The 17967-nt window shown below is 40.2% G+C and overlaps 1 protein-coding gene and 1 long non-coding RNA gene across 3 annotated transcripts in view; both read left to right on the top strand.

Moving 5' to 3' along the window:
• LOC117943477 overlaps positions 1-3104 on the top strand; it is an 8710-nt gene extending 5606 nt beyond the window's left edge. The window contains exon 3 of the long non-coding RNA XR_004656355.1: positions 3095-3104. This is a non-coding gene — a long non-coding RNA (uncharacterized LOC117943477). The remainder of the gene's footprint in view (positions 1-3094) is intronic.
• asic1b (acid-sensing (proton-gated) ion channel 1b) overlaps positions 1-17967 on the top strand; it is a 160823-nt gene that overhangs the window by 99159 nt on the left and 43697 nt on the right. The window contains exon 1 of one of the 2 annotated variants that reach the window (XM_034869615.1): positions 15651-16653. The exons of the other annotated variant lie outside the window; for it this stretch is intronic. Coding sequence (XP_034725506.1) covers positions 15979-16653 — 675 coding nt within the window. The 5' untranslated portion in view covers positions 15651-15978. Of the gene's footprint in view, positions 1-15650; positions 16654-17967 lie in introns of those variants that run through there. 2 annotated transcript variants of the gene reach the window in all.

Below are 17967 nucleotides of genomic sequence, written 5' to 3' on the forward strand. Positions count from 1 at the left end.
TGGCTGCTTAGAAATTAAGTGTTAACGAGCAGTTGGACAGGTGTACCTAATAAAGTGGCCGGTGAGTGTATATGTGCCCTTGTTTTCTCTTGTGGATCAAGACAAGGTCACACAGGCCATCGATCTTTTTTAAAAGCCAGGTAATCATGATGGATTTGCTGCTGGTCAGCTGATCCATTGGCATCTGTGGGGGGTGAACTCCAGCTGCTTGTTCCTATTTGATAATGACATACAAGGTTAGTCGCAGGACCCTAAAATGGTTTGACTACTATTGAATGTGCACGGGTGCCAATAAAAAGACCAGCATATGATTGTATTGCAGCATGTATAAGGAAAAAATAAAGTGAGGGTTTGATATATCATACATCAACCATTGGTTACGAAGAAAAATCCTCTGCGGAAACGTGTCAGTACTTGTAAGTGAGTGGTGACATAACAGTAGACACCCTGCAGTGCAGTGTTGTTTGAAACTGCAGTTTCCTTCCTTTCCTTCTTCTTTTTCTTCTGCTCCTCCATTCCTTCCTTCATCCCTCATGCGCTCCCTTCAACCTTCCTCCTCATAGCAGTGCCTGAATCATTTTTCCAGCAACTGCTTCAGTTCCCTGTGATTTATATGTTTATGGTCATTACTGACATTGAGTAATACATTTCCGTTTTGTCCCCTCTTCTCCGTCTTCCCCCATCCCTCTTTTGGCAGAGCCCCGGGGTCCTGCGAGGAATATCAATTATTTTGTCCCTGTTTAATCACAGTCTTTCACTTCATCTCACGGCTCCACTTTTAGAAAGGCAGGAGAAGGTTTGGCTTTTGAGGTTTTATTTGATCTCTATTGAAACCAGCAAATACCAAAGGTTTTCGTACACTTTTTTTATTATCAAAAAACGGTGTTGCAATTTGCAATCATTAGCGATAAATTGTCTTTCTTTCTGGTACAATAAGCATTTCTAAACGGCTGTTGTTGAACAGTGCACATAATATAATACATAATATGTACTAACACGATCGCAAAGCAAGCTAACAACATGATGGTACCTTTATTACTAAGGCTGTATTTACACTCTAGTCTTTTTATTCTCAATTTTGAATTGCTGCTCATTTTTACGTCTTTCTTTTTTTTTGGATAACCGGTTTTTATCCATCCCAGGATGTGACCCATATATGATACCACATAAACTGACAACAAAGTCAAAGACAACACGTGCAAAGCAGCTGTAACAAAAAAAAAATCTCAATCTGTTGTCTTACTCTTTGTAGTCTTGTTTTAAGAGCACGTCAGTTACAGGGCATGTTTGTTCTAACTTTGTTTTGAGACATCTCAACTAAAATGAAAGTGTGCTGTTCTTCTGCATTTTTCACATTTCTGTTTCTCACTGTAAAGCTGAATAAGCTGAGCTGCCAAAATGGTAAACAATGCAAGAGTTATGGCAACACTAAAAAGGAAAAAGGAATGCAGTCTGACTGTCTTTAACCACAGCAGCTCAGGGTGCCTGGCTCAAGACCTGGGTCAAGTTCAGTACTTTGGTGGATTTTATGTACTAGCTTAGATGATGTCTTATTTACTTTTGCTGCACAGATTCTGCCAGCTGGTGAAAGGATTCAGTCATGTGAAGGATGCAAATGTGACCCCCAGTTCAAACAGTAGCAGTTGGTGTTCGGCAGGGGAGTCAAGCAGCATCAACAAATTGACAGACTCATATCAGCATACTGTCTTGGAATCATTTAATTCAAAGAGAAGAGGTTTGGGGAGGGGGGCTCCAGTGAGATAAAAAGTCATTGTCCGCTGGTTAACACTGGCTTTAGTCTGCTTGATGGCAAAAATGCATGGGTTTTCATCCGGGTGACTTTCTAACTGCAACTTGCTTTTTTCTATAATTTCCAGCTTTCTCAGCACAAAGCCCTAATGAACCAAGACTCCCTATACAGTACGGCCTTTTTACTATTTGAATTTAAATCATCCAGCCAGGTGGCTGCCTGCAGCATTTTCCAAAGAGGACTGAGGCACTATTCTTTATTGGCGGGATTTCACCCTGTTAAGGAAAGTTACTTAAAAATGAGAGGGCAATTGGTTAATTTCCCTACATAAGTAACATCATATTTGTAAATACTAAAGAATAGTTTTATTAATGCAGACTTTGGTTGGACAAATACAAATCAACGTAAGACCTATTACAGTGAAATCAGCAATATAAAGTGTAGGCATATGGCCAATTTTAGGTTTTCGGATCCATTATTCCATGGGGAAAACATACTGTATAAGGAGCTTAGAGGAAGAAAAACTAGCAAGAAAAATAACGAAGATGGGAGTAGCTCTGTCCTTATCAATCAGATAACAGAAGATGCTTTTCTTCCCTAAGCTGTGTTTTCACTGAGGAATTTCTCTGCCTCTGATGCAAATATCATCTGGCTTGTAAATTGGGCATGGTGGTATAATACCAAACTATTTGAAGCTGTGACTGCACCTCCTCAGGATACAGTTTAATGACTCGTGTTGATGTAGAAGCCATGTGGGTTTACTCTGCAAGTACTGCTATTTCGAATACACAGATTTGATTGTGTTCTCTTCTTCCCATGTAAATCCCAACATATCTTTTTTTTTCTCCATCTGTGTTTTAAGTAACTTAAGGTTGGAAAGTTGAGTCTTTGGAAAGATTGGAATTATAGCCACATCCTTATTTATTTTCTTAAATCAAGCCAAAAAGACATGTCTTCATCCAAATAAATATTGATATTTACAACTTCCCCCCAGAACAGAAACAGGCTGATATCGTAATAGAACAAAACTTATGGAGAAGGGAGGCACAACTGTGTACTCTGCCAAAAACGAAATAGAAATGACCTTCCATCTCTTGGTGGGAGCTATCTTAGCAGGATGAATTAACTTTCCCCATAATTTTACCTCTCTGATGTGAACGGCATACATGCCACAGCAAAACCCTTCACTCTCATGTTTATTAATCTCCTTCAGCAAGATATGCGCTAAATTATTGACCCTCTTTTAGTACCTCTTGCTCCTACCGAGCATGGGAACGAGGAGGGCGTATTGATTTTGCCCCCTTCTCATCAGCAGCCAGGCCCTTATTTGGGATGAGGAAATAGTAAATCTCATATAGTGAGCTCCTGTCGAGGCCTGTCCAGATCCTAATCTTCACTAGTTGACGGCTCTTGAATCTCTTTACCGTCTACAACTCATTAGTGGCTGAGGAGGTAAATGTAAAGTATTAAACACATCGCATTAATTCTCAGGACATTCTTGTGAACTTCATAAAAGAAACGTTTTTTTATCTCTGTTTGGATATGACATGGCAGAAAAAACTTTTAAATGTGGCTTCTGTTTTATTTTGTAGGGTGACGGCCAGGTGCGCACATGGTGACGTACCTGGACAACTGTAAGAACATGTTTTACAAGTCAAAGTTAAAGTATCTTTTTTTTTCTTGACCTCATCTTGGATTATTGATTATTGTTTTAGAAAAGAACAAGAATTTTATTTGACGATGTTTTGTGTTTGAGCTGGGCCTTTTTGTTACATTTAAAGGAACAAACAGTCACATGGGGACATACTCATTTTGAACATAGAGGTTTTGCTCACTGATCTGTGACTTAAACCTTAAACTCACCATTTATTTTTTGCCTTAGGTGGGAGATTTAGACCAAGGTCACACGTACCGTATTAAACACAATAAATGCTGTAGTGCAAGCTTGTAAAATGTAACAGACTGAATTGTGATCACGCCAACAGATTGATTGATGAATGGATGGATAGCTAGACGACTGAATGCATGCATTATGCAAACCTTCTGGACTGAGGTTGTTAAAGCAGCTCAACAACCGTGGCTGATGTTTCCCCAATTATCCAAACTATCCACGTCTCTGACAAATTTTTAGTTTAACTCAAAGATACAACATAATCCGGTTAGCAAATGAACAAAATCTAATCTTGTTTTTAAAAAGTGATGAGTGTGTCACGCTCCCGTGTGTGTTGGCTCTCTTAGTCCTTTAAATAAATCGAGGTACTCTCAATAATCTAGTTATAACCCCCCCTTGGAGCGCTTGTCATATTGTCTGACATGACAAATAGATCTGATCCCAGGCATCTCCCACCCCTTTTTTGCTACCACTAGTATTTTTTCAAAACCCTCTCTTCATCCCCCACCCCTACCCTATGTCTTTCTTTCCTTTCCCTTACCTTCCCCCCAACTCTCCTGAGGGTGTCTTGGAGGTAGCACGGCTGAATACTAAAGCAGCAAACAGGTCAAGCAGATGCACCAGGTCCAAGACATTCATGTGTGATTGGCTGTGATGAGACAGGGGAATCTGGCCTCAGCTGACCATCCATCACCTGTCGAGGAATGGCGTGGGTTTCTTTGCCACCTGAAAGGGTCCTGTACATTTTGTGGCAGTGATGGAGTAGTTGTCAACATCGCTGTCTGAGCGTCACATGTGGGCAGGTGTTTGAGCGTGTGTCTGTGTAAGTGACTAAGGGACGAAAAAAAGATGGACACTGACAAAATGACATATTGCCTTCAAATCGTGCTTTGACATGTGTGTATACAACGCCGCACTGATGCACCCGCAGCCACAGTGCCCTAACTTGTTAGCCCTTTGACGTCCGGGCCAGCAGCGATGTGGGTTCCACCCTTAGAACTGATCAGATCGTGTGAGTTGGTAACTGTTGGTAATGAAACTCTCAACAGCTTAACTTCTGAATACATGAATGTTCAAGAGACTTTGATATCTTACACATGAGCATTTATTGATGTCGATCAAGGAGAGATTAAGGTACAGTACAGTTTAAACACAATTTGTGAACGTGCAGTATCTCACATTTTCACTAAGGCATATATCTCTAGCACAAGCGTTTAAGTTTCTGTTATGCCAAGATATTGATGGCATCAAAACCAAGGTGTTCACCCCAAGCCTAGTTCTGTGATGTATGCTAATACAAATGTTATCGTTCCCTGAACTGTTTGTTCAGTTTGTGACTGTTTGTTACAACATTTTCTGGAAATTCCACCACAGCGACTCCCAAGCTCATACTCATCATGGCATGATAAGTTTACCAGCTGAAATTATAGAGGGCGATGTGGCTAAAAAAAAAAAATCTCTACTTTTTTTCAAGCTTGGAAGACAATGCAGTAAGACTAAAACACTATCGCAACTTTATAATTTTTAAGACTTTTATGTGCAAGACATTTAAGCAAGAATGATAAAAAAAAAAAAAAGATGTGTGTATCATCTTCATGGCTGTCTTCATAGGGCATATTCTAAAACTACAGAAGACCTTACCCAGCTATGGACTGTCACCACTAGATGCTTTAAGTGCTGTTTGTTCTTCTTGTGCTTCTTACTATTATCCTGGTATCTGCAGAAAACTGCTAGTTAGCAGGTTTGTGTCCCTTGTGAAACCAAAAGTTATTGTTATAAATTAACCGACTTTGTTACAGACCTAAGTTTGTGACGTTACTAAGATAAGATAATTTGTTTATTAGTCCACAATGGGGAAATTACTGCACTACTACTGTGTACACACTTTTGTTAGTACTCACACACACAGGCCTGAAATACACACATGCTCAGGACCTATACATGCACTATACATGGAGAGATGTCAGAGTGAGTGGGCTGCCAGTTGAACCAGCGCCCTGAGCGGTCAAGGGGGTACAATGCCTTGCTCAAGGGCACCTGGCAGTGCCCAGGAGGTGAACTGGCATCTCTCCAGCCACCAATCCACGCTCTCAACTTTTTGGGTCCATACAGGGATTTGAACCAGTGACCCTCCGGTTCCCAACCCAACTCCCTATGGACTGAACTACTGCCACCCCCCTAAAGTCCATGACTCATTTTAGGTCAATCCCCAATATTTTCCTACCTTCCCCAATCGTGCTTGTTGCGTAAACTTAACTAGTGCTGTTTCACAATGTTAACTACATGTTTAAGATGGCGACCGTTACATTAAAATAATGGTCATATTATTAAAATTGTCAACGTGGTCATGTGTTACGGCCGAGTGTTTAAAACAGCCATCATGCTGCCATTTCACAACGTTAAATGGAACCTAGTTGTTTAGGTATGAGTACATGTGGATTTGTTTTGTCCCTCTCATAGATGGTTCATTGTAACTAGACTGCATTCACACAGCTATTTTCTACCTTAACGGACAAAGCAAATGTGCCTCTCATTTAATCTTACACACACACACACACACACACACATACACACACAAACCGGGGCTGATCTGCCCATTGGAAGCAACTTGGGCCTTGTGGACCACCAACCCCGTGGTTGATGGGCGACCGTTAAAGTCACTATGATATAGCTAGAACAAGCCTGCCAGCTTGGAGTCTGGAAACACCTGAAGTAGGGCTGCACGATTATGGCCAAAATGATAATCACGATTATTTTGATCAAAATTTTGATCGAGATTATTCTCACGATTATTTGTTGATTTTAACCAAAACAAATTTTATTGTCACATAGGCTATTTATAACTGTGAGAGGGAGTGTGATGGACGCTACTCACAGAGAGACGGCTGATTCATTATGTACGGGTCCAGCACGGGTCGAACGGCGGATACAAACGTTGTGTGTGTGAAACGTCTGCATCTTCACTGCGCTGCATTTTTATGAACTACGATATTCTGGCCATGGGTCACATCTCTGGCCCTTATCCAGCAGCACCGTCTCACGCTGTTCGATACAAACTGAAGTTAGCTGCATTCAATAACTTCTTCTGTGTTCTTTGCTGTGGCGTCCGCGATAGCAGAGTTACCCGCGTAAACACTGGTACAAATACACGTTTGCCCCTCATACTTAACAATATACAGCTGTGTTAATAACAATTAAAACTGTGGACTAATGTCAGAAGTGTGGACCAGGCCGCTGTGTGGCGGGGCGCGGAGAGTAAGAGGAGAGAGCGTAGAAAGATCCAACACAGGCACGGCTTTACAGAAGAAATGGGTCATGTAACACAAAATTAAACCATATCCATATAAACAGCATTGCAGTGGATGCGAGGACATTAGCACCAATGCGTCCTAGAGGAGCTAACAGCTAACAGACGCTACTAGCACCGACTAGCACTGCTAACTGCTGTTGTCTGAAAAACAACAGAAGGGACAAAATGTTGCGTTTACTGGTAAACTCTTAAACCTTGAGACCGACGTATAACCGACTGCTATCTGTTGAGTTTTCCTCCCTTTACTCTGTCCTCTGTGACTGTCTACATCAAGAAACTAAGCTAAACGGGGTGCAGGGAACTCTGACTGGCTCATGAGAAAACGGCTTTCTGGAGCGGTAGATGGGCTATGCAAAAAACCCGGAGCGTTCTATGAAATGATGCTTTAAAAAAAATAACCGCTCAATCACGCAAATGTGATCGTGGAAAGTCAAAATCGTGATCGCGATTAAAATTCGATTAATTGTGCAGCCCTAACCTGAAGTCATCACAGTCCTGTAAACTGAGGCAGGTGCTCATATAGTGTTACTAGGGTAAAAGTTAAGGACTGTTTTAAACTGACAATTAAGCCATCTATCACCTATATCACTTTTTGACCCTCACCCTAACCTTTATGTGGATGTTGTTAAAAACATCAAAATATATATAATTAATTTGGTATATCACAAATCGATGTGTAATTAAGATAATTTCCCTTACAAATTTTTGTTAAAAAAAAAGTGGATGAAGCTTTGTAGGATTTATATTTTGAAGAAAAAACGTGCCAAGCCTGCTAACTCATTGCTTCTTTTTGAGACTTTTGTCAGTTCCTTTAAATCTGAAGAAAATCTAATTGCTCATTCTGTGGGACTAGAAGCAAAGTTGAGTCACAATACATGTTGAATTTTTTGAGTAACTTGTCTTATTTTAGAAGAAAATTAGTGACATTTGTTCTGCAACCATAATGAAAAGGATGCACTGAGACCAGAACTGAGTATATTATCATTTTGACAGACTTTGAAAAAAGACAGAAAAATGTAATGTGGCAAATCTGGAAAAATGAGCATTACAGCAAATGTCCTGATTGTCTCGTAATTCCTGTGCATTATTTGCATGGGTTTTAGACAGAAAAAATGACAAGACACAGACAAAAACACTTTATGTCTGAGCCAGAGAAAAGACCCTGGACTTTAAAATCACAGCCTCAGCATGTCCATGTATTATAATACATACGCAAGATGACTGTTAAAACCTGCGAAAGTAAGCCTTTTTGTCTGTTTGTAGGATTTAGACTGAGTGAACGCATGCATGGAGGGAACTTGCTTAGCGTTTATCGGTATGTATGAAATGATTCAGATGACGGTCCTAAAAGCAGACACTGTAATCACTGATATTAGTGTTGAGATCCCCAGGCTGTGTGACTCTGGGCCTGATCTTATGAATTGGCTTCATAAAAATACCACTGAGTTACATATTTAAACCATTCAGCTTGATAACTGTGTCCCTCTCGGCTCTTGTGTTAAAAGGCAGCTTGCTGCCACACTGGTACTCATCTAAGTAATAGTGATAGAGAGAGGAAAAGGTAGAGAGCAGAGAGAAATTGTGGCAGATGAAGTAAATCGAACAGATAGAATGAGATAAGGCTGATTTGAAATAGGTGAGAAGGAGGAAGAGGAGACCTCACTGTGGAGGTTATGCGTAGGACCAAGTGATAATCGAATTCAGGGGGAGCCAGTGCCGCTGTGTAATGCAGAAGGACGGAAAGACAATCAAAGAGCAGCTATCGTTGCCCTCTGACCCAGCTCTCTTCACATTTGACGTATCAATCAGAGGCAGAAAGTGGAAGAGGCTCTGAAGATCCTGACTCTGATCTGAACAGACTGGTGTTTCAATGGATTCCATCGATTTCAAAAGCAGACATAAGATAGCTCCATTGATTTCATCTGTTTTCTTCCATAAATCCCATCTGGCATCCATCTTCAGCTTCAATGCAGTGCTAATTGCACTGACCCTAACTACATTGCTCTATCTCTGTTTCAGTTATTATCTTTTTTACACTAAAAACACTTGGCGGCTGGACAGCCCCCAGCTGCATATCATCACTAGATTCCCATCACTACATTGTGTATATTTCAAATATGTCATAAATATCAACCATGTTTAAGATGCAGCGTGCACAGCGTCTCCTGTAGTGCTGCAAATACAAATCGATTAAATTGATTCAAAGCAATTATAAAAATAGTTGGTAAAGCATTTTACCATTAATAGTTGGATCTATGTTATGATGCAGGGCATCATACACCGTATACTCCAGTGTCTCTCACAGCTAATTTCAGGTAATTAGCATCATTTATTAGCTAAATATCATGTTATTACATCAAATCTGCTGTCTCTGGCAGATTTGGGTCCCATATGATGGTTCATTTAAGAACAGGTGTAATAGATAGAAATACCTTCTTCTAAGACGGAGGGTATATCTGTCAGTTACGTTTTTTTAAGCTGTTTCCACACAGTAGGCCCACGCAGGGAAAAGCATCTCTTTATGGATGGATAGAAATGCCATCGCAGAGATGGTAGAAATGTTAATTTTGTGGTTTTTTTAAATCTAGTATTAAGGAATATTTGCATGGAGCATTACTGAGACAAAAACAGGACCGACAGAATGAATGTAGTGTAATAATGAACTCTCCCACTTTTATTTACAGTGGAGCTCGAAAGTTTGGGCACCCCAGGTAAATATTTGTATTAATGTGCATAGAGAAGCCAAAATGACAGATTAGACCTTCTTATAATATGTCACAAAATGTTTCACAGTGTTAAACTAGCTGAACTTGTTTCTTTTTAATAATTCAATTTCACAACTTAACTATCAACATAATCAAGAACATTAATTGAATAAAATAGCCAGTTAGCTAATTCACTAATTCCACAGAAAGTCATCGTACAGGATAAGAAATTCTGTCTGAAATCTGCCACAAAAGTTCAAATTTTTCCACGTACTTGAAGCTTGTCAGTCAAAAGGCCAGCTAAAACAACATGGTATGTATTGAGTTACATGTAACTGTAAATGTTTAAGAGGGCATTGTACAAGATGAAGATGAGTGTGTTTTTTTTTTAAATAGAATGCTGAAAATAAGGAAATGTAGCATTTTTGTTTTGGATCCAATTAATAATCGATTAACCTTCTGTAAGTAATAATCAAGGTAGATTCAGGGTAGATTAATCGGTTATCAAAATAGTTGTTAGTTGCAGCACTAGTCTCCTGTAGCTCCCTCTTGTATAAATGTTTATCAGTGTCTTTGAATTCAGTCTGCATCCCAATGAAAGGCTCATCTTTACTGTCCACTGAGCAGCTTTTCTCCTGTGCCATCTGCAGTTGGCCACGTTGCTGCATTGTTGTGCCCAGGCCAGCCCAGGATTTGCAGTACTGTAGGTAACGGTTGGCAAAAAAACCTGACGAAGAAAGTAGCAGTCCGCTGTGGAAGAGATCTTTCTTTGAAGGCTTTAGTTGTGTGTCAGTGTCGAAAGCGAGATCTGCTCTGCAGTGGAACACAAGCAGTGACATGAACAGCTGCTACAGGGAGCAGTTTCTACCCCACGGCTGTTGGCTTTTATAAATGAACCAGCCACATTGTGTTTGAAATTATTTTTGCTACTGAACTTGGTCAAGCAATGAGTAATTGTTAGTAATTTATGTTTTGTTCTCAAGAACGTTTTCTAGGATTTTGACCTTTTTTAGATAAACGATTAAAGTAGAGAGAAACTGAACAAATTGGTAGAGAGTGGGAGTAAAACAGGTTTAAATTTTGGATATTGCATTTTTACGATGGGCAAATTAAGGTAGTCACCAAAAAGCCACAAGTACTGAGTGAATCTTATGCTGTTTTTCCACTGCATGGTACGGCTCGACCTGAATAATGCAAATGTTTCTCTGCTTGGTAGAGAAAGGATTCAGAAATGTCACAATGAAATGATGAAAAGGATTATGGTACACGGTCGTTTCGCGCAGCATCACAATGGCAATTATCAGAGATCCAGCCCTCGCTGAGGGGGGACAGCATTCACCCCTAGGACTGGGAACACAGTGGAAAACGAATAGAAAAAAGTTCCATACAAGCAGGGCCTTAGTTCTTGTTTTAGCCAACTGACAACTACCATGGTTGAAGTGACTGAAGCTGCAGTTTCTCTACTGGCCACTGAATGATGGCTCCAACCAAACTGACCAAAGTCATTTCAAAAATACTGTTTCATGGCAAATTAGGGAGTAGAGCTAAAGCCCTGCCAAAAAATCCAATGAATCACTTGTTCCAGACTCTGAAATGTTGTGGTTTTGCGAGTTTCTTTGTCTTTCATGATGTTAGTTGTTGTTTGGGCAACACAAGAAATCTAACCTTTGGCTGGAGGAACTTGTGATTGGCAGTTTCAACTATTTTCTGGCAGGCAAGTTTTCATTTACTCACGCTAAACCGATTTTCAAATACTTGATGGTTATGTGAGGCTGAGATTGGTCTTCAGCCATAGAAGCCTTCATTTTGAATGCATAACCAAATCACACGGCAGAAAGACAAGCAGCACTTTTTTTGCCTCTGATGAAATATTACTAGCCAACACACAGGACTCTGAGCCCAACAGTCGATCAACCATTTCACTGTAAATCTGTCATTTTGTCATTAAATCTGCTATTAGCCAAGGTCAGCTTTTTATGTTTGCCTCATATATCTTTTGAGCGCATGAAGACTCTAAGACTACTTTAAACCTCTCAGTTAGTGCTTTTAGTGTATAGTATTTTATTTTGTCTGTAATAGCTGTATAGCAACACTGTTTCCACAGTATGAAAAAAGCTGAAGATTGGAACAACAACAGTTACCTGAAGTACGTGTAGCGGAGCAGAACAAACCTGAGAACCTTTGTATTTTAGTGATACAGTACTGTGTAACCTGGATAATAATTACAATATGGAAAAAGTGGAATGGAAAAAAGGTGTCGAAATTGGCACCATTTACAGATAACATGGGTTTGGTGTTGACATCAATCTCTTTTGGGCTTGTCACTCTCCCTAGAGCGAGAGAAAGAGAGAGAGAGCAAGAGAGATATGAAATTTGTTTCAGTGATACAGCAATTCTTTCGGGCAGGCAGCTTTCTGGTCATAATGAGACACCAAAACATGATGTAAGGCTCAAATCTTTCTTTCTTTTTCTTCTTCTTTGTCCCCATCTAAAGATGTGTCCTTTACACTTTGTTGTAGCCAGATGTTTGTCCATCAGCAAAAAGAGACTACTGTGTCAAACCTTTTTTTCCTGAAAACACTATTTGACTATATTGTCATTTATTACCAGGAAAACCCTTTCTCTAATCTGTGTTTCCTTATTATCGACCATATCGTGGGACAGGTCAGGAAGTTATATACACTATCAGCTCTGGAGTGCTTTAAGTGATACATCTGTTATTTAAACAACAACTCGTTTTTTAGTTTTTTGTTTTTTAATAGGTCATTTTTCCCTCTATATTATACTCTGTTTCAGATAGCGTAGGCTCCTGTTGAATGGTGAGGACACAATATTGTGTTTTTAACAGCATCATTGCCTTTTGCCTCTTCCTCATTGTACCACAGCATCTTCTGGGAATGGGCAGAGCTCGATAGTGGTTTAATTTGCGCTTTGTTTTTCATGTGCAGGCGGAAGCCAATAAATACCACAATAACCTAAGAATATGAATGCTCGACTATTGATTGAATGCTGCCTCTGAGCAAGTAAAATCATTGCCTCAGTGTGGCAGCTCTTCTTTGTAATATCTTTATTTTGTCATCTTGACTCTTCTCTCACTCGGACTTCAAATCCTAAGTCAAATCAGATTTATGAGGTATGCAAAAACTGTGGAAAAAAATGTGAAAGCATTCAAGTGTGTGTGTGTGTGTGTGTGGGTGGGTGTGTGTGTGGGTGTGTGTTTGTGTGCCCGTGTGTGTGCCCGTGTTTGTGAGTGTGTCTGTTTGTCCATGTGTGTATGTGTGACTATATGCATGTCCTGAGTAATGGGCTTTGTGCATCCTCTCTTGCTGATGGCCAGGATGTATCCATGGCAACGCCAGGTCGATCCTAGCTTTAAGCGGAGCTGGTGAGAGGGACTTGAAAGGGAGCGTTAAACCTCTCCTCTCATCTGCCTTGTGCTCTTCTCACTTTGACCATGGTGAAATGCCTGGCCTTGTTGAAACCCCAGCCCCAGGGGTGAATGCTGTAGCTCTGACTGTGGACACTCACATCACAACACTGCCACCTTTTGACCTGATTTAAAAATGTAGCCTCGGAACGTTATCGCATTGTTTTTTATTTTCTATTTTTTCCTGTGAGTTCATGGTTCATGTGCGGTGGCAAATACATTTTTCTTGTTTGGGGATCATTTTAAGTATATTTTTGTTGACAACAGAACATGCAACAAAGGATTTGAACCCAATAGCTGTTAATGGTCAGCAGCCCTTTTAGGATGATTTCATGAACAGTAAGTGGTGGAGCTGTTTAATTAATTCAGGGTAATTAGGCAAGTGAAGTCACATTTCTGGTTCAAAAGGTGTTATGATGAAATGTGTTTTTGTTAGAACAGTCTGTTGATTTAAAAGCCCAAAGCAATCTTTTATTGTCTGTATGTTCCTCCTTTTTTCTACAGTTAATTTTGGTGCTCAGTGGTAACGCCTTAGTTAAAGTCAAAGCATCATGTTGCAAAAGAAACAATATATTGTTTTTGAAACATGGATCTATAATTATACAAAAATACATAGTGTATCACACATAAGACAGATAGAAAGTAGTTTTGTCTTCACAGTTGGCATCTTACAGTCTTTTCAGCCCTTAGTAGAGACTACATAATTATATGTGGTGCTGCTGCCCCCTAGTGGATATTAACATGCTATATGTTGAAGCGGAGTGAACATTATTTGAAACCAATGAATAATGACAGGAAAGGGATAAGGATGAAAAGACGTAAAGAGAAGATAAATGGGAAAGAATAAAGCAAGACAATTGCTTTTAGATTTATCACTTTGGAAAAGAACATAGTGCCAAAACAAACAGATTCATTGCAACCCTGTTAGCGTCAATAAATCTGCACTGACAATGTAATTAAGATATTTTGGCACGTACTTGTACATTAACCTAATCATCTGACTTTACTCAGTGGGTCACCGCACTGCTTTTCACAGTTTAATTTCCTCCCCAGAAATTTCGCAACTTGCCTCCTTGTGCAAAATGCAAGAGGTTAGCGGATGTGAATATTTATAGATTTCACAAGGCTAGGGACTGCAGCTGAGGGAGCTCTCTGACCTTCTTGTTAGGTCAGGCTGGATGCTAGAGGCTATCTAGTAATCACAAATACATATTTAAGAACCAGAGGCTATCAGGGTTAGCTAGTAAGCAATCTCCAAGATAGAACCGCATCAAGGCTAAGCCACAAACTTTTTGTATGCTTTTTTTTATCGTCAGCTGTTTTTTTTCTGTGATGGAGAAACTTCACAGCTGCCGTTTAGTACATATTGACCAAGTCTGCTGCCTTTCTCACCCTCTCACTTGATATTAGAGTTCCCCACTGATGAAAACACGCTGGAGGGTTGTTATGGTTTAAAAGCTCAGAACCATGGATCGATTTGGGTAATGTGTTTTTCATTGGGTTTTACCAGTTTATGCGTCTGCTCCTTAGAGATATCCTGTGCTATCATTAGCTGTAGGTTTTCATTGTAAAGAGTGCTGTCATTACCCTAAATGCATTTAACGTTTCATTTTCTGACACCATCATGTTTCTGAAAATAATCCCAGCAGTCTAATGGAGGTGGATCAATACAGATGGATCGTCTCTTACATTTCCTTTTCATATCACAACCAACACCTCCTCCGGGAATCTGCATTTATCTCCATATTCAATAATGAAAGACTCCAGTTGAGATGTTTTTTTTCTCTCTACTACTCGTACATATTTGCTTTCAGTTAATCTGCTTTCCACAGAACTGCTCGCAGCCATGTGGGGGTTATCTGTTGGCAAAATGGGCCATTAGAGTAAGTGCAAATGAAAGTTATGATTAAATTCCTTGACTTTTTTCCATGCAGGTTGCATAAAAATCTTGTTTTTTTTATTAGGCATCACATATGAAAATATTCTATTCTTCTCCCAGAATCTTCTGAAAGGATACATCTCTTTTGTTGTAGCTCCCTGTACTTCCCTGTACCCTTTAACTTATCGTAAGAGCAGAGTCAACATTGAAACAAAACATTGTACGTAAGGATGTGTTAGATATCCCAGTCTTCTCCAATTGCTCAGCTGTAGTCATTTTAATGCCACCTAAGTATTATTTGCATTTGATTACACAACTGTGCTGAGATCATTTTTTTCGGGGGAGGCGTGAGGTTATGCAGAACAATAAAATCAGCAGAAATAACAGCCTGTTTAGTGCTTTGCTACTGGACATTGGCGGCTGTTCTCTTACATTTTCTCTTCCACTGCGTCAAGCCTCAGTGTTTTTCCTGTAAACGGTGAAACTCTGCCTCAGCACAGTGACCTGTTGCTGGGCCCTGTGGGAGTATTCTGTGTCCTATACTGCTCATGGCCTCACCTTCTATCCCCTCCTCCTCCTCTTACTCCTTTCTTTCTTCTTCTTCTTCTACTTCTTTGTCTCTCTTGCAAAATTGCTCTAAGGGATGGATCTGCCCCCCAGACACAAGGACAAACCCAGGCAGGGTATCTCAGAGCAGATGTGAAAGACGGCAAGAGGAGTGTGTGCTTCTTTTCAGCTTGCGCTCATTGCCCTCAGATGATGTTTTGACTTTGTTTGGATCCATATGGGTTTGATTGGGTCAGTATTTTGACCCAACTTTAAGGGCCAACCGAGTTTGTGATATATTCTAGATGTTGTTTCTTGTTGCCTGATCGCTGAATACCAGGATTATTAGTCGGAGTTGGCAGATTTCATTGCTTTAGGATTTTGGACTCTTTGATTGTTTCATAATTGTACTGCTGGCTTTAGGGGGCTATCTGATTTCTTAGCATCATTAGGTCATTCATCCTGCCACAATGCCGGTCCGGATCATGTGCACCATCTCTTTTTCTGCCGACGATGACGAGCCCGGCAGAGGATTTGGTAGAGACGGTTTTGACGACCACTACAAGCGGGTGAAGAAGAGTTATGGTGACAGGGACTCGCAGGACTACCTGGATGGGCGTGGTCAGGAGGATAATTATATTGATGAGGAGGACAACGTCGGCGAGGTGGATGACCTGGCCACTTTCTTTGGCGGTTGCTCGCTCCATGGCGCCAACCACGTGTTTGTGGAGAACAAGAAGTTTGGTGTTCGCCAGGGTTTATGGGCGGCCGTCTTCACCATGGCCCTGTCCGCTTTCTTGTTACAGGTAGTTGACCGGGTCATATACTATTTCCAATACGATTACATCACCATGCTGGATGAACAATCGGCCAAAAACATGACCTTTCCGGCTGTCACCATGTGTAACTACAACTTTGTTCGGAAGTCCCAGATGAGCTATAGCGACCTGATTTTCATGGGCCCTCTGCTGGGCTTCGAAGAAGGCATGGCACCGGGTTTTCCGCTCGCCCAAGAACCGGACCGCCCGCCCGGCTCTCGCTTCAGCCTGGATGAGTTCTACAACCGCACTCGACACCGCATTGAGGACATGCTGCTGGAGTGTAACTTCAGAGGCTTAGAGTGTGGCCCAGAGAATTTCAGAGAGGTAAGTTATACCGAGACTGAGCGGAAATGCAGTTCGGAATAATTTCAAATGTCTGATCTTTCTGGTAACCAGCAGACTAAAAATTGGAAATCATCAGTGCAAGTTGGCAGTTCATAAATTCAAAATGGTATTTTATATGCGGCTGGTAGATTTGATAGTTTTGATTGATTGGTAATATTGCATATGGAGATCTAAAATCGGAATGTAGCCCGAAAGAATATAGAGAGGAGGCTGCTGGATTTCATCAAGAATAATCTTCTGTTTTGAGGACATCCAATTAAACCTAATTCTAAAAAACTAAACTGTAATGCCAGGATAGTGGTCCTCACTGATGAGGAAAAAATCATTGATATGGAAAAAAGAGTTTACTTATTGCTGTGAGGTAATTGAGTTACTCACAATCCCAAGTCACTGTTATAAATTTAAAAAAAATCTAAGTCCGCTGTCTGCTTTAATGAAACTATTGTTAAAGGAAAAAGAGCAGACATAATAAAAGCATGTCCCGTTACTGAAAGTGGCATACTTGGCATACAGCTGATTTTTTTAACAGGAATTAAACAGGAACTAAAGGAATCTTTGTGGGCAGCCTCTTCCTATTCACACTTTCCCTGAATTTGTGGTATTTTTGGTTTTGGAGCTGTTGCCCCATGTTTTCTTGAGTGTCTGCATCAGACAGCACACGAGTGGAATACTGAATCACCAACAAGTGTTGACCGTATCTAGCTATTGGTCTATTGATTTGCTTGCCCTTTGCACAGTTATGGATAAGTACGTGCAGACTGCTAATGGATGTACTAAAGTTACAGAAGCTGCAAATACATGTGTAAAAGCATGTACATTACACACTATTTCCATTCAGACTAACCACAGTAGTACGATGGTTTGTCTTTGCTAATCCACAATTTATTTGGATTATTAGTTATTGCTGTGTTAGTTGTTTCAAAATTGGAGATTGCTGGTGTTGTTAGTATTCTTTGATAATAAATGTAATATTTTTGGTCTGACAACACAAGGAACCGGAATATTTTAACTTGGGATCTGGAAACTTTGGATGCCCATTTGTCACTGTTTTCTGACAGTTTATCCTTAATGGTTAATCGATTAACATGCATTTTGATAATACAAATAATCATTAGTTGCAGCCTAAATATCTTTTAAGAGCTATGGATTAATAGATCAAATCATTGTCCTAATTCTCTTAAAGAAATATAAATGTACTTGAAGAAAATGTCACAAACATACAGTGGGTACGGAAAGTATTCAGACCCCTTTACATTTTTCACTCTTTGTTTCATTGCAGCCATTTTCCAAAAA

The sequence above is a fragment of the Etheostoma cragini genome, chromosome 4 (assembly GCF_013103735.1).
Source record: "Etheostoma cragini isolate CJK2018 chromosome 4, CSU_Ecrag_1.0, whole genome shotgun sequence".
Lineage (NCBI taxonomy): Eukaryota > Metazoa > Chordata > Actinopteri > Perciformes > Percidae > Etheostoma > Etheostoma cragini.